Raw genomic sequence first — 27,270 nt, forward strand, 5'->3', positions numbered from 1 at the left:
AAGCTCCATCGATGCCAATGCTGATGCCTCGGTCTTCTTCAGCACAAAGAGCTGCTCCATCTTGTCAAGCAGAAGACTATGTCCCTTCAGGGTCATTTGTGCGCATAAGCGAAAACCCCAGATGTCATGCAATGCCCCAGGCAGAGAACACGTATTTCATGGGGGTCCATAGTGGACATAGTCCTTGAGCACCAGCAGCACTGATGAAAACTGGACGTGGTCATGATGGGATGAAATAAAAGGGCAGCAAAATCAAAATCAATGGAGGTGGGCAGCGATGGCTGGCAGGCACCAAGGCACCGCCACAGCGGGGGAAATCAACTGTGAAAGGAAACTTACCAGAAACGTCGAAAACCCTAAGTACTCTACAGGGAAGCAGAGAGAAGGACCCAGTGTCGAATACCACAAAGAAAATCCTGCAAAAAGCAAGAAATATTAAGAAAAAAAAAAGTTTACCAAAAAGGCCAAAAAGCCACAGTGAGTTCACTCACACTGCAATGCTTACAGCTCTGCGGAAAAAGAGAGACCAGAGAGGGACCCCGCATGGGCACGTGGTTTAGGGCATGCAGGGCATGCTCAGTGTGCCAAGTCAAAGTTCTAGAAACTTTGACATAAGTTTTCCATGTTGGGGCTCCATCTGAAGATGTCACCCATGTGTGAGAACTACCATCCTGCTTGTCCTCTGAGAATAAAAATTAATTTACTGCTTCATCAGCGGAACTACAACTGTGAAAGGTTTGGTTCTTCAGTATTTTATACACGTACCAGATTTGCGTATGTTTTTGGAGTCTGGGTCTTCAAGCTGCACATCAGAAAAAGCAGTGTCATTCAAAGTCACTTTCTTCTGTTCGTCCTTTAAACTCTGTGCAATTTGCTGTAAGAGATTAGATCCAATGCAGTGCTTGCATTATCCACAAACTTAACCAAACTCAGCCCGATGACAGGACAGTGCAAAAGGTGCTGCCAATCCCTAGCACACCAACATACCCCAGACAAAGCCAAGATCTTTTTGGATAAGCCAAAATATTAAGCTATCTTAATTTCTTTCAGTTTGTATCAGTGAATCTTTTTTTCTGGACTTTTCTGCTCTGAGCAACCTACAATCCAGATGTACTAAGCATCTTTTCCATAAACACAACATGGGAATACTCAGTTAGTACATCTGGCCCTCAAGAGCTATTACACAGAATTTCAGGAAAGAACTTGGAAACAAGACAAGATGCCAGTTCATTACAAACCAACAATACTGATGGAAGGCATGTTGCCTGAGCCTATCCTTACATTTAGTCAGGATATCCTGTTATTTGCTAGGAATCTACTTCTCTAGCCCTGCAGCATCTGCAAAGTGAATTACATAATCCTACCTACCATGCCAGCCCAACAGCTCAGTGGCAGTGCTGTGCAGTGCCATGCTGAAGGTCTGGGCTCAGTTCCCATAATTAACCATTTCAAAACTAGCTATTATTAGTGACCAATCTAGTTCTATCAGCTGAAACCTGCTATGTTCTTGTAAAAAAAACAAAAAAAAAACCCTGCTGGGTGCCATATCAATAAGCAAATGGAATTATTTCTGCATCCTGTTTCTGCTCAAGCCAGCAAGGGCATTCACAGCTTCTGGTAAAGGAAGGGGGAAGGCTTTTGAGTATTGGATACTAGTGACATCTAACAGCTAGATTCAAGATAAACATGTCCCTGAACCAGAGGGAGTCGTGGTTTATGGCACCTGATTGAGAATTGTCATGGCCATGGCTGAGCTAGACAGGAAAGGTATTAAAAATGGAGGACTAAAAGATACGTAGAAACAGGACAGCAGAAAAAGACCATATGTCAAATCTAGTCTGCCCATCCGCCCAATTTATCTAGCCCTTACCATTTTCATCACTCCCTCAGTATTTATCTTATGCTTTCTTGAATGCAGATTCCATTTTTGTCTCCACCAGCTCCACTGGGAAGCCATTCCATGCATCCACTACCCTCTCTGTAAGAAATATTTCCTAAGATTACTCCTTAATCTACCCCTTTTCACCCTCATCCCATGAACCCTTGTTCTAGAGCCTTTCTGTTGAAAGAGGCTTGCCTCCTGTACATGGAAACCTTTGAGATATTTAAAATGTCTCTATCAACTTTCCTCTAGGGTATACATATGCTTTAGAACGAAGACCAGTGAATTTTGGTAGCCACCCTCTGGACGACTCCAACTGGTTTAAACCCTTTTGAAGGTGCAGCCTCCAGAACTGTATACAGTATTCCAAATGAGGCCTCACCAGGGCCCTATACAGGGACAATATCACTTCCCTTCTTCTGCTGGCCATTCCTCTCCCTATGCAGCCAAGCATCTTTCTGGCTTTTGCTGCTTTATCCACTTGTTTGGTCACTTTAAGATAAACCTTTCCCAATAATCCTGTTATGTCGCTCATGAAAATGTTGAAAAAAAAACCGGTCCCTGGACTGATCCCTGAGGCATACCACTAATAATGCCACCCCCCTCAGAACAAACTATATTTACCACTAACCTTTGTCACCTCCCACTCAGCCAGTTTCTAACCCAGTCAGTCACTCTAGGTCCCATACCAAGAGCGTTCAATTTATTTTTAAGTCACCTCTGTAGAACTGTGTCAAAGGCCTGAAATCCAAGTACACTACATTTAGCACTCTCCCTTGATCCAAACTCTCTGGTCACCCAAAGAAATCGATCAGATTCATTAATAATATCTGCCTCTGGTAAAAACCATTCCGCCTCAGATCTTGCAGTCTATTGAATTACAAAAACTGTACCATCATCTGTTTTAGCAGCGTTTCCATTAATTTACTCATCACAGAGGCCTGTAGTTCCCAGCTTCCTTACTTCCACTTTTATGAATAGGAACCATATCCACCCATCTCTAAGTCCTCTAGGCCTACTCCAGACTCTAAAAAAGCACTGAAAAGGTCAGCCAGTGGAGCTGCAAGGATTTTTTCCAAGTTCACTCAGTACCTTTGGATGTATCCCATCTGGCCACAGAGCCAAGAGAGGCCTGTCCTCGCTAAACCAGAACAGCCAAAAGAAACAAGAAAAAACTGCTAGGCCAATATAAAAGTCACCACACTTTCTGACAGTCTCTTCCAGATACATCAACTGTTAATGCACATGTGCTCATCCCCTAACTTGTACCGTGACCTAAAATCTCACACTGCTCATTAAATATTTAATTTCTTATAGCTGTTACATGAAACAGAATAGCTAGTTTAAATGATGGGCTAGTTTAAATGTATTTGTATGGCAACCCAGTTACAATAATAAATTTACTATGGCAAAACAAAATCAGTGCAAGCCTTTGCAGTAACTCATACTATTACGGTTTCTTTTTTTTTTTTTTTAGTAAAAGAATCAGAAGTACAAACGATCAGCAATTTAAATTCCCTAGATCTCAATGGTAGATACTATAAGTGCAAAAGCAATCTATAACTGCTCCATGGGCTTTAGTGGATCCCAACAGTAAAGCCCTGCCACTGTAAGCCATTAATCAGCACGTGTCACCCATTTCCAAGTGCAAGCTCCTTTTTGACCCTACTCTCCAGGGACAGAAGAAACATTATGAATATGGCCTGAAAGGTTTTGGAAAAAAAAAAAAAACCAACCTAACATACAAAACACTATTTCTACTTAAAATCAATTAGGCTACAACAAAAATGTACTAGAATTCAATCAGGAAATATTTCCATAATAGAATCAAAGCCAAGAAAACCTCAATCCATTCTGCCTTCTTAATAAGGTAAAGGACTATTCCTTCTCATTCTGTAAATGGAGACGCTCTTACCCTTTCTTCTGCATATATAATGCTCTCTCTTGGAAACCCCGCAACCTTAATTCTATCTTGAAAGTGTTAGCCAACAGCTCTGCCAAAGATTAAAAGGTCAAAACACACAATTACTAGTGATTGCTCTGCCTCAAAGCTACCAAGGAAACCAGAGAAAATACTGCACTGCACAAAAGGAGCCAGCAAGTTCTGCAGATGCTGAAACATGATAATTACATGAAAAGAACTCTTCAATTCCGAAATGCAGGACTAATAATGGTCCAAGCAAAAATGTCCACCTGGTTGGACAGATTGCAAGTCAGTTCACCTTATGTTTGGCAATATCCTTTCTCTGCCAAAAGAAGAAAACCAGTGGATATCAGAATATCCCTCATCTCCAACCATGGGGAAGCATAAAATAAATATAAATATAAGAAAATTGGTTCTTACCTGCTAATTTTCGTTCCTAAAGTACCACAGATCAGTCCAGACAAGTGGGTTTTACAACCCTACTAGCAGATGGAGGCAGAGAACTAAAAGCTTTGAGGTACTGCTACATAACCAAAAGTGCCACCTGCAGTCCCGCAGTATTGACCTGTACGCAAGCCAATTTTAGAGTAACAACTCCTCAACAACCCACCAAATGAGGGCGAAAGCCAAACTCAAAGGTTGGAGCCTACCAAACAAATACCACAAATCAACCCAAGGGCCTAACCACAACCTGGCAAAGGCCTTTAGGTTCCATATATATACATTCTGATAGTTCTTCCCAGTAAGCACGCCAGAACACGGATTTGCCATAATGGTCTTGAGAACGTTAAAGTACTGGGTCTCTGAAATGATCTGTGGTACTTCAGGAACGAAAATTAGCAGGTAAGAACCAATTTTCCTTTCCTGTTCGTACTCCAGACACGTGGGATGAACCAAAGCACCCCTATACTGGGTGAGCCCGCAAAAGACCCTCCCTTCTCAACACATTTTCGCCAAAGGTCGGCTCTCCTGAAGCCTGAACATCTAAACAGTAATGGCAAGATAAAGTGTGAAGAGAAGACCATGTCACCGCTCTACAAATCTCCTGAGGCGACACTCGACCCACAACATTGCCTGCGCTCTAGCAGAGTGTGCACGCAACCCCTCTGGAATTCTTCTCCCCTTACAATGATAGGACAAAACAATAGTTTCTTTCAGCCAATGTATTATCGTGCCTTTGGAGGCCTTGCATCCATTTCTGGCATCTCCAAACAATACAAACAAATGATCTGACCATCAAAAACTGTTTGTGACTTTTGCCTCCAGTGACTCAGCAGACCAATTTGGGAAGGTAGGAGCTCCACAGTCTGATTCAGATGAAACAAAGATACCACCTTAGATATGAATGAAGGTACCATGCACAAAGACACCCCCTCATCTGAAATCTTCAGAAATGGTTCCCTACAGGACAAAGTCTGCAGCTCCAAGACGCTTTTGAACGAACAAATTGCCACCAATAATACCACCTACAGCACAAGATCTTTTAACGATGCCTTCATCAACGGTTCAAAACAGAGGCCCACAAAGAACCCTCAAGACCAATTTTAAATTCCATACTGGATCCAATCTATGCACCATCAGCCGCAGATGAATGACCCCCTTCAAAAACCTCACAACGTTCGGATGTGAGGCCAATGACCTTTTCCCTGGAGTATACCTCTGAGACGCCCCAAGGCTGCCACCTGAACCCGCAAGGAATGGTAAACTAAGCCCTTGAAAATCATGGGCTCAGAGAGTATCCTTTATCGCAAACGCCTGCACTCAAAAGTCAAGTCGTGAGACAAAAGTGATCAGCCCAATCCGAGAAAATAGGACCTTGCCTTAACAGCCCCTGTGACTGAGCCAATCTCAGGACCCTGTCAATTGCGCGCTGAACCAGATCCATGAACTACAGATGATGCAGCCTTTCTGGCACCACCAGTACCACCTGGCCTGGATGCCTCTCGATGCGCCTAAACACTCTACCTATTAACGGTCACGGAGGGAACACATACAGCAGGATCCTTGTCGGCCACGGAAGAACCCAAGCGTCTATGCCCTTGGTTGCGACCTATTATCTGCGGCTGAGAAACTTGCTTCCTTGACACCATCAGATCCAGATGGGGACTGCCCCAACAAGACTGGATAAGGCCAAATGCCTCCTTTGACAGCTCCCATTCTCCCTGGTTCAACTGTTGCCTGCTGAGATAGTCCGCTTACACACGTTCCTGCAACATATGAAGTGGCTATCCCCTACAAATGTCACTCCGCCCAGGCAAAAAAGATCCTGGGCTCCTTAGGTAATTGTTCAACTCTTCCTTCCCCCCTTGCCGATTGATATAAGCCATCGCTGTCACATTGTCTGAAAATGCTCTGACCATTTGACCTCAGACTTGTGGAAGGAATTCTACCCTCTCCTGCACACTGTTCTCATTTCCAAGCGATTGATAGACCAGGATGCTACCACTGGCAACAGCAGTCCTTGTGCCATCTGCTCTTGACAGAATGCCCTTCAACCCTCGAGTCTGGCATCAGTGATCCCTATAACTTAGTCCAGAACCTCCAGGCCCATCCCTTTCTCCAAACTGGGCTGACACAGCCACCAGACGAGACTGGACCTGGAAGTACCCTGCAGCAGTAAAGGCCGAAGAAACTCCTTTGACAATGGATTCCAGCGCAACAGCAATGCCACCTGTAGAGGGCCCATGTGGGCAAAAACCCATAGCACCAAATTCAACAGATGCCATTGAACCCAGACCTGCAGATAATTCCGAGCCCTGGGCACTGGCAACTGCAAAATCCGCACCACCTGGGATAACTTTCGAAACCTCTCCAAGGTGAGAAACACTCTGCCGAGCTGAGTATCGAACTTTGCCCCCAAGTATTCCAGCATCTGGATAGGGCTCAGGTGAATCTTCACCAAATTTCATCACCCAACTCAAGGACCGCAACATATCCATCACCGTGCACATAGATTGTTGGCATACCTCTTCCGATTTCCCCCAGATAAGCCAGTCATCCAGATAAGTATGAACTAGGATCCCCTCCCTGCGCAGAGCCGCTGCCACCACTATCATCACCTCTGTGAAAGCGCAAGGTGCAGTCACCAAACCAAACAGGAAGGCCCGAAACTGGAAAGTTACCCCAGAACCATACCATGAAAAAACTTTGATGTTCTTCCCAAATGGGAATGTGCAGATAGGCTTCCATCAATTCCAACGAGACCTGAAAAACTCTACACAACAGTCGCTATCACCATTCGCAACGTTTCCATACGGAAAAAAGGGGAACTCACAATATCACATTTCACAGATTGAGGATGGGATGAAAAGCTCCTTCCTTTTTTGGCACGACACAGTAAATCGAATACTTCCCGTGACCGCGCTCCCTGGCCACCACCGGTACAATCATGCCAGCAACTGAAGGCGTTAAACGTGTTCCAAATCACGGTTTGCTTGCCTCTGACACTGCAATGAGACACCACGAAAGCTTCCATGATGGGGCAAAAAACTTCTAAAGCATAGCCTTCCCTTATTACCGCTAGGACCCATTGGTCTGAGGTATTCTTGGTCCACTCTTCGTAAAACTGTGATAGACGGCTTACATGAATGCCCTTTTATAGCCAGTGCTTTTCCTGGTTAAAAAGGCCTCATGTATAAGCAAGACAAATTCAGAGGAAAATACCACATTATCCTCTCTCCTGTCTGGCCCAAAGCTCACATCTTCTCCCACCCCCCACACCAACGGGATCGCCGGAGACAAGGTGGGGAGGGGAGCCCCTGGGCTCCTAGGAGTCTGTCACCTTCTGCGGTTGTAGCCCTTCTCCTGCCTAACAGGCTGTTTAGGCTCCCAGTATTGCTCCTGACAGGGCCTTGAGAACCTGGGGCTCTCCTGCCAGCCTCGCTCACCACGGGGGGGGGGGGGGGCACTCCTCTCCAGAAATGAATCGTGGCATAATGCCCTACATTCAGCTGTCCCTAAACCAGGTCGCCGGTCCGACAAGCTTTCCTGCGCTGGGAAATCACTCTCGGCGCTATCTTGTCTCCACACAGCTGGGCCTGCTGCAGAGGAACAGAAGCCACGTGATCGTGGCAGGCGGGAGAGGAGGGGAACACTGCCCAATGCAGCCTCCAGCTCCATGCACAGCCCGAAGCTTTCCCACGCTGGGAAATCACTGTCAGAGCCATCTTGACTCCATGCAGCCGGGACTGCTGAAGAGGCACAGAACCCACGTAATCGTGGCAGGCGGGAGAGGAGGAGAACATGGCCCAATACAGCCTCCGGCTCCCCAAACAGCCTGAAGCTGCGAACAAAGGAGCTACACTGCTCCCTTCCCAGCCAGGGCCTGCCCAGAGGATAAAACCAGGAACAGCCCGAGCCATTGCTGCTGAAAGAAATGTAACACTTTAAAAAAAATTTTTTATTTTTTTTTTAAAGAAATAGCAGCCACAGCAAAGGAAGAAATTCAAGCAAAAAAGGAATACTTCCCTGCTGCTGGCAACACCTCTGGGACAGAGCCTTCAGGGGATAAGAGGGAACCAGGACCCCTGGCTTTGAGACCCCTGGATCTACTGCGGGCTAAAGCTGATCAGGGATTAACAACCCCCTGCTCAGCCTGAAGGGTGGCCCACAAAGGTACCAAACACCTCAGGGAGCGTCTTCTAACTTTTCTTCTTCTATATCCTTCTTTCTTTCTTTTTTCTTAACTGCAGGTTTGCACTTGTACCATCTGCTGGAGACAGAGAAATACTGAAGGACTGCAGGTGGCACTCTCGGTTATGTAGCAGTGCCTCAAAGCTTTTCGTTCTCTGCCTCCATCTGCTGGTAGGGATGCAAACCCACTTGTCTGAACTAATCTGGGGTATGAACGCGAACAGAATCTCTCTCATCACCAACAATGGGGAAGCATAAAATGGAGGCTCCCAGCAGCAAGGAGTTCTCCTCAGGAAAAAATGATTCAGGATTTCATCCAAAACAGACTGCACAGTCCCAGGGTACATTCACTTGACAATTATCCACTTAGAATTTTAAACATGCAAGCTTCCCTTTAAATGGCTTTATTTATTTAGCCCATGCCTTTTCACTGTAGCACAAGGCAAGTTACATTCAGGTATAGTAGGTATTTTCCCCTGTCCCCAGAGGGCTAACAATCTAAGTTGGTACCTAAAGCAATGGAGGGGGAAGTGACTTGCCCAATGTCATAAGGAGTGGCAGTGGTATTTGAACTCTGGCTTCCCTGGCTCTCAGCCCACTGTTCCAACCACTAGGCTGGCTACTCCTCCACTCCATTCACATGATCAAGGGGTTAATAAAATATTCCCCAGTAGATATCTTCCATGAGTTTTAAAAAATTAACAAAATACACACAACAGTGGATGCCATACCTCCATCATTTCCAGCTTATCTGGGTATGCCAAATCTCCAGGAGCAGGCTTGTAGCCTGTGATATCTGTTTGGATATAAATGTGAGTCCTGTAGACAAGTCTTTCCTGGACATCTTCCAACATCTGCTTGACCACAGCAGCAAATGCACCCAGATGTTCAACTGGTAACAAAAATTAAAGAGGATTGTGAGCCATTATATGTGAATTGAATACTGTACAAATTTCAGAGAAAATCGTATTATCTGGAAGGAAACTGCCAATGACCTTAAGATAGCATGAGGAACAGTATACATCATATGAGACTATTGAGAGAGACTCAGAAAATTATTTTAAAGAAGAACTGTATCTTGAAAATTGTTTATTATTCAAAATCTTTACTGTTTTTGCAATTTCATGGAGAATGCACTTCCTCAAGGCCAGCAGCAATGAATGCAAATAAATCCAGAATGAGATAATTGTATATACATGTATGTACAAATAAAGAAAACTAAAGTTTTCAAACCAAACTTTTTGATTGTTAACTTTAATCTATGTAGGTATTAAAATATCTACTCAGGATTTAGTGCTAATAGGCTTGCCATTTTTGCATTCTCATATTCAGCCACTGCCCTCCCCCCTCCCTTCTCCACCTTCCTCGCAATAACAGGTCTCTCTTCCCTGATCAGGTATATGATATTTACTAAATACAGCAAGAGGCAAGGTTTTGAAGCTTAACTTCCCTCATCCCATTCTCAACCTATGTTAAGAAAAGACCACTAAACCATGATATCATCTGGATGCCTATCCCCTACAAGGGAAAGTTAGAATTACCATGGGAAAAATTACCATTCTTCCACACTGGCTTAATTGCTCTTTTCTAAGCTCTAGCTACTACCCATTAGGTAGCTGTAAACAAGGTGAGCTAGCAAATTGATGCACTTTCCTAACAGGTAAACTTTAGGCACAACAGGGGCAATAATCAGCAACTGCAGCACAGCTAAAGATAACCAGGTGAAACAACTTGGTTATCTTGATTCAAGTATTTGATCAAACTTACCCTGTTAAATGAACAAAATCTGTGCAGTTAGATTTAGGCCAATTGCAGAGTTGTGGCCAGCAATGTGGCACCTATAGCCAAGTGAAAAACCGCGCCTTCGCCCATTGCACAACACATAAAACTATGAGTTGGGAAACCTTGTTAAATGCTGGTACAGTAATTTCCATGGCCAGTGCAAGGGTTTTAAGCACCCTAGGAAAAACTTACAGCCTTGAAACCCCCACCCCATCACACCTTCCTAGCACACAATTAAAAATTATGCATTTATAATAACAGATTTTACATGAAAAAGGACATTCAAAGCATAGTGAGAGGTAAAAATAACACTAACAATATGTATATTATATTATATTTACATGCACTGCTGTGGTGCCACTAGAAAACCTTGCAAAAAAGCAAGAGACACTTGGAACTCATATGGTATTAGGTCGCGAAGAACCTGAGGAGTTGGGGTGGCCTCTAGGCTGCAGAAGAGGAACATTGGCGGCAGCCTAGCCACAAAGAGCTGGAGGAGGCAGCGCCCAGGCCGCAGGGAAAGCAGCAGAGTCGGCGGCGGTCTCCAGGTTGCGAAGAGGAGCATCAAGGGTGGCCTCCTGGCCGCAGAAGAGACTGTGCTAGCGGCGGCCTCCAGGCCACGGAAGAAGAAAGCGTCGGTGGCAGCCTAGCCACGAAGAAGGAGCAGGGACAGCCCCAGGTCGCGAAGAGGACAAGCGGCAGTGGCTCGCTGCGGAACAGCAGCGGCAGGAGAGATGTAGGCGACGGCCTCCAGCCGCATAGAAAGTGAGAGGCTGGAGGAAGTGACGTCACCTCAAGGGATGGCTGCATAAAACAAGAGCTCCTCCAGCCACTACAATAATCCCTGAAAATCAAAACCATCCTGGATTATATATATCCCTAAACGGACCGAAATAAGCCCTCTATCAACAAAGATGGCCACAAGACAAAAACAAGTGGACTTTAAGAAATTTTCTTACCAAAAAACAAATGACGATGGGAGAACGCCGGTAGCAGACATGATGGCGGAGGACGTAACACAGATGTCGGGGGCTGAAGGCCGGAGGCCCAGCCCATACATATTGATGATGGGGAACCTCCGACTAAAGCCGAGATGAGATCGTGGTTCGCGGAGCTTAAAGCCGAAATGGTGAATAATACACAGGACATTATGCAATCCATTGAGGAACTTAAAGGTGAGATTGCGGAGCACGGCCGCCGGATTTTTGAGCTGGAAACACATGTTGATGCAAATAGCGAACAACTTGAAGTTAATCAGGAACAGCAAATGCACGTTAACACTGAATTAGAGCGACTCAGCGATAAATTAGAAGATTTAGAGAACCGCTCGTGGTGCCAAAATTTACGGTTTCGGGGCGTACCAGAAACGCCAGAAAACCAAGACTGTGCGGTGGTGGTTCAGAGCATATGCGCCATGCTGTTAGCATCTGAAGCGGCGACAACTCCGATAAAGAAATTAAGATAGATAGAGCACACATAGTGATGGGACCCCGAGTGGATAACAAACCAAAGGACATACTCGCCTGCTTTCATGACTTTGCGTTAAAAGATCAACTGGCTGGTATTCCCCGGAAACAGGCCACGTGGCAGTGGCAGGGGGCAGCCATAATGATTTTTGCGGATCTGGCACCTACCACCATTCGGAGATGTCAAGAGCTGAAGCCTATCACAGACGCTTTACGAGCGGACAATGTCCGCTACCGATGGCGCTTCCCCTTTGGGATGAGCTTTACTTTGAAAGGCGAACAGCATAGAGTGAAAACACTGCTGGAAGCTGCAAAAATATTACACAATGCAGGCTATCCGGGACTAGAACAGCTACAAGCGGAACCAAAAATCAACAGTCGTAGAGAAGATCACCTACGTTGGCAGCGGGTAACTAGAGGGGACAAGAGACTGAGGAGGAATACGACCACCTCTACTTCACAACGCGATACCACTTGAACTCTCTGTTAACGCTCAAGTCTTTCTAACCAGCAGATTGAGTCCTCACTTAGGCTAGTGTTCTGAGGGTCGGTTAGGATTTCAGAAGCTGCCTTGGACATAAGGTTACTCAGTGACACAGGGAAGGTTATATATCATTTAAGTGATAAATGTCTATATATCGGGGTTCATGTTAATGTTTGAAGGGTTTATGTTGCATTTTATTATGGTTGGGGGCTATTATGCAGACACTCTGCGATGGTTGATTCCTCCTTTCTAGAGGCAAGTTAGATGTTGCTTGTAACACCACTTGTGGGGAGTATGGTAAAGCGAAGGGGTGGGGGGAATTCACACACAGACTAATGGTAATTTTGTCAGGGCGATGTGCACCGTTCTCACTGACTATTTGCGGTCTAAATATAGCATACTAGGGCAGTCTTGCCCCTCGGTCTATGTCCAATCTCAGCAAACGAATGCTTTAGTATATCGTTAGATGGTTCTCTTGAATTTTCTATCCCTTAATGTAAAGGGATTAAATTCTCCTTACAAAAGGCATTGCTTATACTCTGAATTGACTAAATCATCATACTTCCATTGCCTTTATTCAGGAGACCCACCTTAAAAGGAGACATAAAAAACTTCTTAAGCATGCCTCTTTTCCAGCACAGTATTGGACAGCATGTCCTTTATCTCAAATACCTAGGTGTGGGAATCCTAATTACTAAAGATATAATGTTTGAGGAGATTGCTCATTATACTGACCCTGAAGGCAGATATCTCATTCTCATTATATCCATAGGAGAGGAGAAATATACTTTAGTCAATGTCTATGACCCTAACAATGGACAAGGTACTTATTTAAGACGCCTTGGTCATTTATTAGACCAATATGCAGACGGAAACATAATAGTGGGTGGGGATTTTAATCTTACCCTGAATCCTGTGTGTGGGTTCTACCGTCCAATTTCCCTCATAAATTTAGACATGAAAATTTTAGCAAAAATTTTGGCAAACAAACAGACTCAATAGCTTACTTCCCCAACTAATCCACTTGGACCAATCGGGTTTCATTCCGGGCAGAATAGCATCCGATAATGTTCGGAAAATTGTAGACCTCATGTGGTGGGCTCGTAACAAACATACTCCATTACTACTGTTGGCGATAGATGCTGAGAAAGCTTTTGACTATGTTCATTGGCCATTTTTGTTTCAAACTATGAGAGCTTTTCAGTTTGGGGATTGGTTCATACGATGGATTTGGAAGATGTACGAAGCCCCGAAGGCCTGTTTAAAGATTAATGGTGGGTACTCCCAACCATTTACTGTGGGAAAGGGTACCCGTCAGGGATGCCCACTCTCAAATTACTTTTTGCTCTTTTTCTGGAGCCTTTCACGCATCACATTAGGAATAATTTTCACATTCATGGAGTAGAGGTGGGCTTGTTCTCGTCCAAGCTTTCTCTATTCGCAGATGACATTCTCTTTACCATAACTAGCCCATCACACTCCCTGGTAGCACTTACTGATGAAACATCGACCTTTAGCAGAGTTTCTGGTTTTAAAATAAACTGGGATAAATCTGAAATATTGAATGTCTCTACCCCCCAATCTATGGCCGATCGTCTCAAGGAATCCCACCCATTTAAGTGGGCAAAAGAGAAAATTAAATATCTGGGGATTTACATTGGATATCAGAAAGACCTCTTTCAATTGAATTATCCCCCGTTGATGTAAAATCAAGAGTAGAAGAGTAGAGTTGATGTAAAATCAAGAGAATCAAGAGTAGAACCCAGGGAACTGTTAGTTGTGGTCAAGCAAACACCCACACAAACACACTCCTTCCTTCTTAAAGTGTGTCTCCTCTCCTATATTCTAATCTCCACCTTTATCTTAAACTTCAAAGAACTAAAGTTAAAGTAACACCAAACTTTTAGCAGAGTTAGAAAATCTAGACATAACTTATAACACTCACCAAATAGTACTTATTATGAAATAATGTTACAGTATTTTGATGGCACCTGTGTAAGAGTTAGAATTCCAGACACTTTATGCAACATAGTTTTTGTGCCTTATTGTGAAACCGTTGTGATGGCACCCGCTTAACGATGCATAGAAAAGATTTTAAATAAACAAATAAATAAATAAATAATTTACAAAGATTTAGAAGAATGGGACCGCTATCACATTTCGTGGTTGGGACGCCTAGCTATCCTAAAAATGAATGTGTGCCTAGGATTCTGTATTTGTTACTCACGCTACCTATCGTGGTACCCACAAAAACTATTAGATAAGTGGCAGGGGAGGCTATTTAAATTCCTTTGGAAAGCCTGGAAACCTAGGATCAAGAAGCAGACTTTATACCTTCCCAAATCTAGGGCGGTTTGGGGAATGCCCAACCTTTTGGGTTACCATAGTGCAGCGCACCTTAAGGCTGCCGTGGAGTGGAATAACATTCGCTTGCCGAAACCATGGGTACAACTGGAGCAGGCGATGATGGGGATTTCCCAGTATCCGCTCTTTTATGGCAAAAACAATCTACCTGGACACCCATTATACGCTTACCGGAATCAGTCCAAGCCACTTTAACCATATGGAATAAATGGAGGGTGAAATTAGTTGGTCACCAACAATACTTTCTTAGACACACCCTTTTCCATCACCAATCATTTAGTTATGCCACACACTCACTAGTTTCTAAACAATGGATGGCGAAGGGCTTATATCAGATCTCACATATATGGGAACCAGGAGGTATGTTAGCCTTCAATGCCCTTAGGGAACGTTATAATCTTGCTGACAACAGACTATTATTTTTACTTACAAATTAAGCACTTTGTTACCCAAACTAGGATGATGGGGGACTTGGCACGGGGAACAACTCCATTTGAAGCTCTTTGCACACAAGCAGCTAAAGCACGCAAACATGTTTCCAGACTTTATCTTATGCTAGTGGAGTACTCTCGTTACAAGCACCTCATATTGTGGCGTGGGAAAAGGATCTCAATGAAAAGTGGCCGGTGGAAGATTGGAGACGTCTAAGCCACTCAGTAGGAAGGGGTCTTATATCTTCTTTCCATATAGAGAATGGTTATAAGATGTTATACAGGTGGTATTTAACCCCGGATAGGCTGCACAAGATGCAACCTAATGTATTGAACCTCTGCTGGAAAGGGTGTCATGAACTGGGTTCTTTCTTTCACATGTGGTGGACATGCCCTAAAATACAATCCTTTTGGGCATCCGTGTCTTCATGGTTGACCAAAATATACGGTTGTACCATTACACTCACACCGTCCCAAGCACTCCTAAATATGGAAAACGCACAATTTTCTAAGAATCAAAATGTTTTTATTAAATATGTTATGACGGCAGCTAGAGAGGCTATGGTATATCCATGTGGAAAGATCCATTGGTACCATCTATACATGAGGTACAAAAAAGAATGGTCCACATATACACGTTGGGGGAAATTACCGCCCATAAACATAAAACCATTCTCAAATTCCAAAGGATATGGCAGCCATACACAAACTGGCAGCTACTATCATATATCTAATATAATCTGTCATCTTTATGTTTGTTTCCATACTATCTGGACTAATCCGGATAAGCATCTGACGGCCTTCATCTCCAGTTGGGATTTGTTCCACAGGGTTGGCTGAATAGACCACATGATGAGTATGTCATTCTTCAGGTATCATTAGGTGATACAGTCTTCATTATTTATAGCCCTTTCTTACTATGCTTCGATACCTTTAGAAGATGTGCAGTTTAACGGGTATCAATGAGTTCTGCATGTAACAATTTTAGATACTCCTTACAGAATATTGTATGTTGACATCGCTCGTTCAAGATTCTTTAATGCAACTTAATACGCTTTCATTGTGAGGTGTGTGTGAATGGGGAGGGGTGGGGGGACGAGTTGGATCTGGGTATCAATATTAATATGTAATAATGGCATATGATGGGAGAAAAGATTACGCATTTGTTGACAAGGTTGTACATATACTTATGGATGGCATGTCAATGTTTTGTATGTTATCAATGCCAATAAAAAAACTTTACAAATTAAAAAAAAAAAAGAAAGAAAGTGAGAGGCTGCTTGTGGCCTAGCTGCAAGCAGCATTGTAACAACTCTGAGGACCTTCCCTCAAAGCCCTTGCCTCTGGAGGAAAGGTGTAAGTCTCCACCAGAAGGCCTGATTGTTTGCCAGTTTTGTGAGGGCTATGTCAGAATCTTTTGGCTAAAATAGCTTCTTTCACCTCCCATTTTAACCATGCCAGTAATCGTTTTGCCTTCTTTCCACCTTTCTTAATGTGTGGAATACATTCTGGACTGTGTTTTTACTTTTGTAGCTGCTCCTTTTAGTTTTTTCCTAACAATTTTTTCTCATTTTATCAAAAGTTTCTCTTTGAAAGTGAAGCACGAGAGCTGTGGATTTGCATACTGTTCCTCTTCCAGTCATTAATTCAAATTTGATCATATGATCACTATTGCCAAGCAGCCCCACCACAGTTACCTCTCTCACCAAGTCCTGTGCTCCACTGAGAATTAGATCTAAAATTGCTCCCTCTCTCATCGGTTCCTGAACCAATTGCTCCATAAAGCTATCATTTATTCCATCCAGGAACATTACCTCTCTAGCGTATCCCGATGATACATTTACCCAGTCAATATTGGGGTAATTGAAATGGTAGCCTGTCTACGTTCAGATAAGTACTTTCCTATTTCTCATGATAAATGAATTCTTACTAATATTGACAATGTTGTTCTTAGGTAGAATTGATGACTCTTTAAATTCAACATATCTGCATGCCCCTGAAGAAGCTATACAGTGAAACACGGGCAGTGTTGGGCTGGTTGGATAAAAAAAACATTTAAGAGTCTTTCACCATATATTGTTTTGAAAACAGAGGACATTTTAGAAAAATTTATAAAAATAACAATACATTTTTTCATTAAAAGAATTTTTGAAGGTGGATGATTAGAAGACCGGTTGGTTACTTTTTAAGTTTCATGTCGTCAGGCTTGCTGACACCTTCTAGGCTATATTATAATTAATTTTTGGTTTCCACTTCTTTTTTGATGATTATATACTGTGTGGTTTACCACTGACTCCTTTTGATTAAGAGGCAATTGAAGTCTCCCATTATTACTGCATTACCAATTTGGTTAGCTTCCCTAATTTCTCTTAGCATTTCACTGTCCGTCTCACCATCTTGACCAGGTGGACGGTAGTATACTCCTATCACTATAGTCTTCCCCGACACACAAGGGATTTCTACCCATAAAGATTCAATTTTGCATTTAGTCTCATGCAGGATGTTTATCCTGTTGGACTCTATGCCATCCCGGACATAAAGTGCCACACCGCCTCCCGGGTGCTCCTCTCTGTCATTGCGATATAATTTGTACCCCGATATAGCACTGTCCCATTGGTTATCCTCCTTCCACCATGTCTCTGAAATGCCAATTAAGTCTATGTCATCATTCACTGCTATACATTCTAATTCTCCCATCTTACACTTCTGGCATTAGCATACAAACATTTCAAAGTTTGTTTTTTGTTTGTATTTTCATTCTGCTTTTAATTGATAGGGATAAGTTAGATGCTGGGTCTAGACTAGGGGGGCGCAGTGTCCCTGGGGAGCTCCATTTGAAGGGGGGTCCCACTGTGTAATGCCAGGTCCGGCATACTGCTCGAGAGGCTGTGGTCCGGTACTGGCTGGGGAGGGCCTTGAGTTGAGTCCCCTAGGGCCTCTTCGCACTGTATACACAGGGCCGTGGCCTCCTCATGCTGTGCAGCTCTAATGTGGCATGCTGGGCAAAGGTCCTGAGCTTTGAGTTTATTTTCAGGTGGTGCCATGGCTTGTGCGCATACAATACAGTTGTGCGCTCCGGTGTGCATAGAAGTTGCGCGCGTAGGTTTGGTGCGCGCGTGCAGGGAGATGTACGCGCTGTTGTGCGCACAGGTCGAAATTATGCGCCCGGCACAGTAAGCACGTGGCTATGCGCATTGCTTGTGCACCCGGCACTTGTGCACGTGACGTTGTGAGCACAAGGTATTGGTGCGCACGGCTCGCCTCTGTGCGCACGGATCGAAACGGCAGACAGGGTGGCGAACAGAGCCAAAATGGTGACGGTGACCACACGGACAATATGGCGACCACCTCGGAGGGTCTCCACGTGGGAGGGCCCTTGGATCTGACTGGGGTCTAGCCCTGCTAGGGCAGATCCACCTGGTGGCACTGGTCCCGGCTTGCAACCTGTGCATCTCCTCGAGCTTCGGAGACCGGAGACTTTTAAGTAGATTTCTACCTTACCTTGTCTCGGCGCTTCCCGGCTTCATTCCAGGCGGTCTCCGGCTGCGGGGGGAGAGGGAAAATACCTTCACTGCCACACTCGAGGCTGCACCCGCTGCCATTCAGCCTCACCCGATGTTGGGGGCTAGGTCCCCGCTGAGAGTCAGCCGCCGGACCGAGTCTTACCTCCGAGGGATTGCGGAAATCACCTCGGGAAATCTCAACTGGGGGAGGGACCCAACGGGTGTCACCGCAGGAGAGCAGGGCTCGTCTGTAGAGGTAAGATTTCTTCTTAATTTGGTTTTCTTTGGTAAAATTACTCTTAACACTGTGCTAGCATGCATAGAGTCCCTAACTGCTATGGAAACGGAAAATACTGAAAAGCTGCACTTCCTGCAGGGGTATATGTACTAGGGATGACGTCAGATTGAAATCTGATCTGTCTCCAACTGCTATCAGGAATACACTATACCCATTGGTCTTGAGTCCATCTGCTACATGCTAGGAAACACAATTTACATGACAGTCTTTAAGTAATTACATTTTAAATTATTACAGAAAAGAGTTATTAAAGTTGCAAAATTTTAAGTATTTTGAGCAGAATTTCCCTAGAGCAAGGTGGTTCTTACAGCTGCCAAATATCCACACTTCATCAGGCGAGCCCTCTCAAGGGCCAGACCGTAAGACAAAACAGAGTTGGGTTCTCGTGAAGGATCAGACCTTGTTGGAAAAGGTCCCTGTGCGGGGGGAGGCATAGGGGGCTCTCCACCAGAAGCCTCCACATGTCTGCATACCACAAGCAGCTGGGCCAGTCCGGGGCCACCAGAAGGACTAATCTCTGTGGAGTTCGATCTTCCGAATGACCCTGCCCAGCAGAGGTAACAAGAAGCACAAAGGTAGGCGCTGTAATATTTTAGATATGTCTCCACTTCAATAAAGAATTGAAAAAGACCGTGGCATCTATTCCTTTTTGTTTTCCTTGCCCAGCAGAGGCCATGGAGGGAAGGCATACAGAAAGTCCTCCTCTGGCTAAGTCTGGACCAGGGCATAGATCCCTTGTTTGTGCAAATCTCCTCTGCAACTGAAGAATTGGGGGACCTTCACACTGTGAGATGTGGCCAGAAGGTCGATGGATAAGAGGCCCCAGCGATCTACTAGGAGCTGGAACGCTCTGGTCGACAACGCCCATTCCCCTGGATCCAGATTCTCCCTGCTAAGAAAGTCTGCTCTGATGTTGTCTTTTCCCACGATGTGGGAGGCTGAGATCACTTGTAAAACTCTGTCCATTCCCATAAGGAGGTCTATCTCCAGAGGCTTTTGGTTCCTTCCTGGTGGTTGATGTAGGCTACTGTTGTTGCATTATCTAACATCATGTGGACTGCTTGTCCGTGGGGCCTGTGGCTGAGTTGCAGACATGCTAACCTGACAGCTTGGGCTTCCAGGTGGTTTATATTCCAGCCCGCCTCTTCCTTGGTCCATCGCCCCTGGGTTGTCAATTCCTGACAGTGGGCTACCCACCCTCGGAGGCTCGTGTCCGTCGAGGACTGACCAGTTCGGTGGGGCCAAGCTTACACCCTTGCTTAGATGCACTTCCTGTAGCCACCATTGGAGCTGACAACATACATCCATCGGTAGATGGAGATGAATCGAGTAGTCTTGCGACAGTGGGTTACAACGTGACAGCAGGGAGCACTGGAGTGGAAGCCTGTGTGCCCTCGCCCACAGTACTACCTCCAGTATTGAAACCATCAGGCCGAGGACCTGGAGTTAGCTTCATATCTGGGGCGTGTGTGTTCATCAACCGACGCACTTGGCACATCAGTTACCTTATCCTCGAGGGAGGGAGGAAGATCTTGTCCTGCTTGGTATCGAATCAGACTCCCAGGTACTCTAAGGACTGGGAGTGCTTGAAACTGCTCTTGTCCATGTTCACGATCCAGCTGAGTTCCTGAAGCAGGGACCTGACCCTGCTGGTCACCTGGAGGCTCTCTTCCAACGACTTCGCCCAGATTAGCCAGTCGTCTAAGTAAGGGTGCACCAGAATCACTTTTTTCCTCAGTGCCTCAGCTATGACCACCATAATTTTGGAGCATGTTCTGGGGACGGTTGCCAGGCCGAAGGGCAATGCCCAGAACTGATAATGGTAGCCCAGAACTGCAAAGCAAAGGAAACCCTGGTGGTCTTGACAGATTGGGATATGACGGTAGGCCTCCAAGAGGTCAAGGGATGTTAAGAACCCTCCCGGTTGTACAGCCATTATGATGGAGCGAAGAGTTTCCATGCGGAACTGAATTACCCACATTTGACGACTGTCGCTCTTGAGATCCATGATGGGGCAAAATGAACCCTCCTTCTTGGGTACGATGAATAGATGCAATAATGCCCCATAATTTTCCTGGGGTGTAGGTACTGGGGTTATAGCCTCAAACTGTGGAGCCTTATCAATGTGGATTCCACTGCCAGTTTTTTTGTACTGGGAATGGCAAGGTGATATCATGAACATGTCCTGAGAGATGCTGCGAAATTCTAGAGCATATCCTTTTCATATGATGTCCAGTACTCATTTGTCCAATATGATTTCGACCCACCTCTGAAAGAAGAGGGATAGTCAGCCCACTATCTCTGCATCCCGTGGATGGGTCAGCCAAACTTCATTGGGAAGTTTGGGTCGAACCTGAGCCCGAACCAGTTCTTCTTTTTGGTTGTCTGCTCCGAAAGGACAGAGACCTTCAAGGGACAAGATGTCTGAAAAAACAAGTTTCTGTAGGTTCGGAAGTGCTGGGAGCACCTGGCCTGACCCCTCATGGGCAAGGAGCGCTGTGACTTCTTTTCTCTTATCTTCCGGTAGCCGGACACTGGAGATTCACCCCACTTACTGGCTAGTTTTTTTCCAATCTGCTTCCGATTAGAAGGGATCCCTTAAAGGACATCTTTGCGAGGTCGCATCCGCTGACCAATTTTGCAGTCATAGCTGTCTTCTGGCCTCTACCACTGTGGCTATTCCTCCGGTCGAGGTATGCACTAGGTCAGAGCTTGTATCCACTAGGAAGGCTGCGGTGGGCTCTATCGCCTCTCTGGGATGTGCCCTGAGCTATCTGCTCTCTCAAGAGAAGCAGATACGAATGAGCCACCAGGGCACAACAGGAAGTGATCGGCAGTGTCATTGCTGTCACGTCAAAGGCTTGCTTAAGGATAGACTCCAACTGCCTATCGTAGGGCATCCTTCAAGGCCGCTCCTTCCTCTACTGGGATAGTTGTTTGCTTCGAGACAACATCCACTTTTGGACAAGGCCTTCCCAACTGAGGCTCAGACCGGTCAGGGGCAGCAGATGACTGCGCCTGAAACAAAGGCTTGAAGGCCCTGAAAGAATTCCACCCAAGAAAAGGGTCGCCGGGTCCATACCTAGCCTAGGAGGAACTGGGGTAGGGGCCGCTGAACTGCCCCTCTCCCGGGAGGACGCAGTCCCGGGATTGCTCAGATCCGGGGTGCTACCAGATAAGGTTGTGGCTTGACCCGTACTCCGACTGAGAGGGGCCAGGCTTGGAGAAAATTCTGAGAGTCCAGCCTCCCTGGGCTTCCTCAAAGTGCTGACAAAGGAAGGATTCTAGGTCAGACTGTGCAGCCCTAATATGGCAGGCAGCAGAAAGGGAGTGTTTGTGCTTCTTTGTTGCTGGAGCCATAGTTAACTGTAGCTTGTTCGTTCTGCTGGTTAGCACTTGAGCTCGCACAAATCCGCCCCCTGACACACGTAAATATAAGCGTCCAGTCCATGCGCACATGTATGTGTGTACGTTTGTGCGCAGGAATGCATGTGGTTATGTGTGCAGGTGTAGGCACACAGCAGGGCAGGCCCCGCACTGCACGTACAGACGGTCAATGGGGGAAAATGGCAGCACACCAAACCGCACACAAGATGGCACCACCGCGGCCTGCCACATAGAGTGACCACAGAGTCTGAAAGCGGAACCTAGCCCATCAGGGGTCCCTCAACCAACTCAAACTTCTTCCCTTGCCCTAATGGGATCGGGAACGTCATCCGCCGAGCAAGGAGACCGGAGGAAAAGTCTTACCGAAGCCCTTCCATGTCTCTGAATCTGAGGAGTTCTTCTTTACTTACCTGGGCTCAGCACTTACCTGCTAAGTACAAAGACTGTCACCGGCTGCGGGGGAGAGGGCTTAGGCAGTCACAGTCGCGCTCGGCTTCTTGCACCCACTGCTTTCAGCTACTTCAGCAACAAAGTCCACACCGGGAACCGTCTACCAGACCAAGGCACACCTCTGAGGATCTCAGAAATCGCCTAAGGATGCTGCTGGACATTTGCTACGTGGTGCATACTTGCCTGAGACCTCTGAGTGAGTTTTTCTGAGTGTTTGGACACTCATTCTGCTGATAGGAGCGGGAAGCTCTTTAACTTCAGTGACTGCTTCGACCCCTTCCGGGTCTGACGTCAGAGGGAGGTGCCGTTTCAGACGCACACAAATCAGCATCTGGTCGGCGCGTCGCCAAAGCCGCGCGCCTAAGGGGCGCGCCTAAGGGGCGCGCGGCTTTGCCGGCATCGCCGGCGAACGCCGGAGATTGCTGGAGCATGAGGAGAGGAACTCAGAGGTCGGGAGGGTAAAGTTGAACATTTCTCTTCTTTCTGGAACAGTAGCCAATCGGAACCTGTTTAATATACTGAGTCACCAAGGCTCCTAATTGTATGTATGTATTTCTTCTGTTATTCTAAATTAATAAAAATTAGTGTTGCCCCTTCCTCATAGTGATGCCACATACTAAGAGGAAGGGGAAAATAACAACATCAAACACCAGTGGTTGATAGCAATCAACCCCGAATACAGGAGATTTTTGGTAGAACCTAGATTAATACCAGGTGCAGAAGTCGCTGGAGTTGGAATTCAGGAGCAGGAATCCAACTCCCTGACTTTTGAGACATCATTAAGCCCTGGTGCTCCCTTAATGCCTGAACCACCAACGGGAAGAGGAGGAGGTGTATTCACATTTGAGGATTCCAACCAGAGTCTGGTTTTCTTATCACCTACGGAAAAAAGGGGGGGGAAGTGGGAACAGACTTCCCACAACAGACCCCTGAATCCCAGGTGGTAGCAAGCCAGATTCAGGGTAGTAGTACCGTTTTTGCCTCTAAGGTAGGAAAGATGGAAGGCGGACAAGGGGAAACCCTAGCTGGTGTATCAGTAATTGTCCCTAAAAAATTTACTATGGAGGAAATTGGTGGTATGATTTGTTTAATTCAAAAATCCATTAGTGATTTGACTAAGACTGTTCAACAAAGTTTAGATAATAAAATTTTGCAGGAAAAAACTGAGAAGATAGAGAAGTCTGTGACAAAGCTAGAACAGAAAATTGAAGAGGTAGAAAAAGTTCAAGTGAACTTAATAAAATCAGAGAAACTTCAATCAAATAAAATAGAATAGATGGAAAATCAATTTAGAAGAGCAAACCTGAGAATTCTAAATTTTCCTAGGACCCATCTGTTATCTCCTAGAGAACTGTTCAAAAGTTATCTTTTGAAAGTTCTAAAGTATTCGGAGAATTCACTTCCCTTAATATCTAGGATTTATTATATAAGTCAGAAAACAGAAGGTACAGATGGGCCAGAACATACTCAAGGGAATTTAGATATAAATGAGGATATAAATTTATCTGAGCTATTAGAAAAGTCATCAGATTTGGAGATTAAAACTCGTGCTACTTTAATTATTCAGTGTGCAGACATTTCTCAAAGAAATTTAATACTTAAGTTATACTTTAGAAACCAAAAATCTCAGTTTCATGGCTCTACAATCAGAATTTTTCCAGATGTCTCATTGAGTACGCAATTGAGGAGAAAAGAATTTTTGACTATGAGAGAAAGAGTTATTCAAAAAGGAGCTAAATACGTATTGCGTTTTCCTTGTAAATACATTCTAACATATCAGAATTCGAGATATGTATTTAACCAGCCAGATCAGCTGCGAGAGTACCTAGATGCCTAATTCCATCATAATATACCTTAGTAGAAAGGGAAAAGAAATGAAAGAATATAGTTCTGACTCAGTTTTTTTTTTTTCTTTTGGTAATTGCCTATAAAAATACTGCTCTTTTCTTTTCTGCATATTAGACAGGTTTTGTTATTTCTTTCAGTACCAGTCTAAGATTATCACAGATGAGATACAAGATGTTTTCTTTGTTAAAATGTAATTTTGGATTGAATAATTGGAGACTAATCTGTGTTTTATCTTCTGTAATGAATATATAAGTTAATAAAAATAAAATTAAAAAAAAAAAAAGAAAATCGCCTAAGGAATTCTCAACTGGGGGAGGGACCTTTAGGTATCACCGCAGGAGAGCAGAGCTCGATCTTTCTTCAATTTTAAGCTAAAATTTAAAGGTAAAATTTCCTTTTCTAAAGAGTCCTGTGTTCCCAATAGGGAAGGCAAAATCCACATCTCCTAGGAGACAGAGACATACTGAATGGCTGAGGTCACTGCAGGGGTATATCTAGGGTGACTTCAGCTCTGAAACCTGACTCAGACTCCATCTGCTAGTAGGGGAGCACATAACCCATTGGTCCTGAGTCCATCTGGCTACAAGCTAGGAAAACAAAACTTAAGGCTGACTTTTGACATACTGACTAACCCATGGCATACTTTATATCATTTCAACAGCCTTGGCTTGTGCTGTTATCTTTCTGTTTCTTCACCGCCACCAACTAGTCTGTCTTCATAGAGAACTCCCTCAAAACACCCTTACAGAGGTTAAGGATGCCTTAAGTAAAGCACTCAATATCCTCTGCAGGTGATCCACATGCAAGTTCTTCATTTCAGGATTGTTCCTTTTGTTTAAGTCCAGAGTTTTTGGGACCTTTGTTGCAGGAACCCATTAGGTTTTGCTTTTCTAGCTTGGCCTTCTTTCTCTTACAAAGCATTGGAATCAGTAGTTACCTCTAATGTGCTGTCAATTCACACATTAATGTAAGTGACCCTTTCCCAAATCAAAGGATGAAATCATGAATAGAGGAGAGAGAGTGATTTCACTGAACTTCATAATTCTAACTAATATAAACCCAAATGAATGAACACTAATTTATAAAGTAAATGAAATGGTCACAAGTCTCCCTGCCCTGCTACAGTTACTTAAGAGCAACAATTCTTGATGACTAGATGGATGGAAAGAGTCTTCAAAGCCTCTCCCACAAAAAAATGGAATGTCATATGAAGTAACTTGGAAATTTGAATCTGTGCACCTCATGAATGTGATCGCATATAAACAGTCTTGCTTGCATGGTTTTAGCTGCCAAAGATACCAAAGTCCATTTGATACTTTACCATTATTCTGAACATGGTCTTCAAGCATCTCATTTTTCAGAATCCCACAAAGCTCTGACAAAGTTTCTAAATGAATAACATGGATGATGAGCGGCCTGAGGACATCATACAGTGATAAGCACAGCTTCTCCAAAAGTTCACTACAAATAAAAAGAAAAAAAGTGGGGGGTGGGGGGAAGGAACAATAAAAATGAATCATCTACAACAGAGCTTCTCAACCTTTTTTATTTCGAAGCAAACTTTCAAGTTTGCTTGAGCCTCAAGGCAAATCGACCCAAAGTTTACAATGTCACATATATTCATACCCACTGGTCACTGGTTATGCGACTGTGAAAATGCACTTTTAACGAAATTGAACAGCACTGCCTTCCCTCCCCAAAGGCCAACACCAAAAGCATTTTTTTCTCTCTCTCTAAACCTAGCCCCTCTCAAGATCCTATCCCAATCTCCTTTTTCCCCAATACAAAAGTGTTCCCTTTACGCATTAGTTTTCTGTGGATACATTACCCTGTCAACACTAGGGATGTGCAATCGTTTAGGATGAATTAGGTAATTTCAACAAAATTGCATAATTCGTCCTGGTTCGGGGAACACAAAAACCGAACCAAAATTTCCCGAAATTTCAGGAAAATTTGGTTTTCGGGTTAGCGTGCACTAACTCCCCCAAATTTTATAGGCCCAATCCGCAGGAAATATGAAGTTTCCAGCAGCGGGCTTTGCACATCTCTAGAGAACACTACTATTTTTTTTTTTTAATGCAAAAAGCGTATCACTTTTATGCTCATAGCAATCCAGTCCTTAAAGAGACCATTGGCTAAGTCCATTCCTTGCTTAAAATAATCACCTAACATCTATTAAACATCAGTGAAAATAAAATGTGTATGAACAAATATTTTCACCAATAATATTGAAACCTGCTTTCTGCATGCAGGTGAAATTAATAGAGTAAACATTTAAGAACATAAGAAAATGCCATACTGGGTCAGACCAAGGGTCCATCAAGCCCAGCATTCTGTTTCCAACAGTGGCCAATCCAGGCCATAAGAACCTGGCAAGTACCATAATGCCATAAAAGCCAGTGTTGAAATGTACCATCATTATAAAAAGCAAGACTTAACGTTACACAAGACAGACCCCCACCAAAAAAATAAATAAATAAACAAACAGAAAGGCCATTAAGTATAGACAGAAATATGCCAACGAAAATTGAACTGGAAACCACAACCCCAACTGTATTATGCATGCAACAATGGAAAAACAGAAACATCATCATTCCTCACAAAACAACAAGCAATAAAATCAAGACAAAACATTCACAATAACAAAATCATTTTAATAAATAATAAATGTTAAAACAGCCAACATTCAATAATTAAAAAAAAATGTTATAAATTTACAAAAACACCAATAAAATATTTCAAAATAGCAGAAACATCAAACTCCACCTATTAATTAAAATATTAAGGATTTTTAAAACTCCTGGGATCTTTTTGATTTC

The 27,270-nt window shown here is 44.2% G+C and overlaps 1 protein-coding gene across 1 annotated transcript in view; it reads right to left on the bottom strand.

The window, feature by feature from the left end:
- Positions 1 to 27,270, bottom strand: part of COG3 (component of oligomeric golgi complex 3) — a 200,906-nt gene that overhangs the window by 103,334 nt on the left and 70,302 nt on the right. The window contains 3 exon segments of the mRNA XM_029602898.1: positions 766 to 874; positions 9,170 to 9,330; positions 25,773 to 25,912. Coding sequence (XP_029458758.1) covers positions 766 to 874; positions 9,170 to 9,330; positions 25,773 to 25,912 — 410 coding nt within the window.

The sequence above is a fragment of the Rhinatrema bivittatum genome, chromosome 5 (assembly GCF_901001135.1).
Source record: "Rhinatrema bivittatum chromosome 5, aRhiBiv1.1, whole genome shotgun sequence".
NCBI lineage: Eukaryota > Metazoa > Chordata > Amphibia > Gymnophiona > Rhinatrematidae > Rhinatrema > Rhinatrema bivittatum.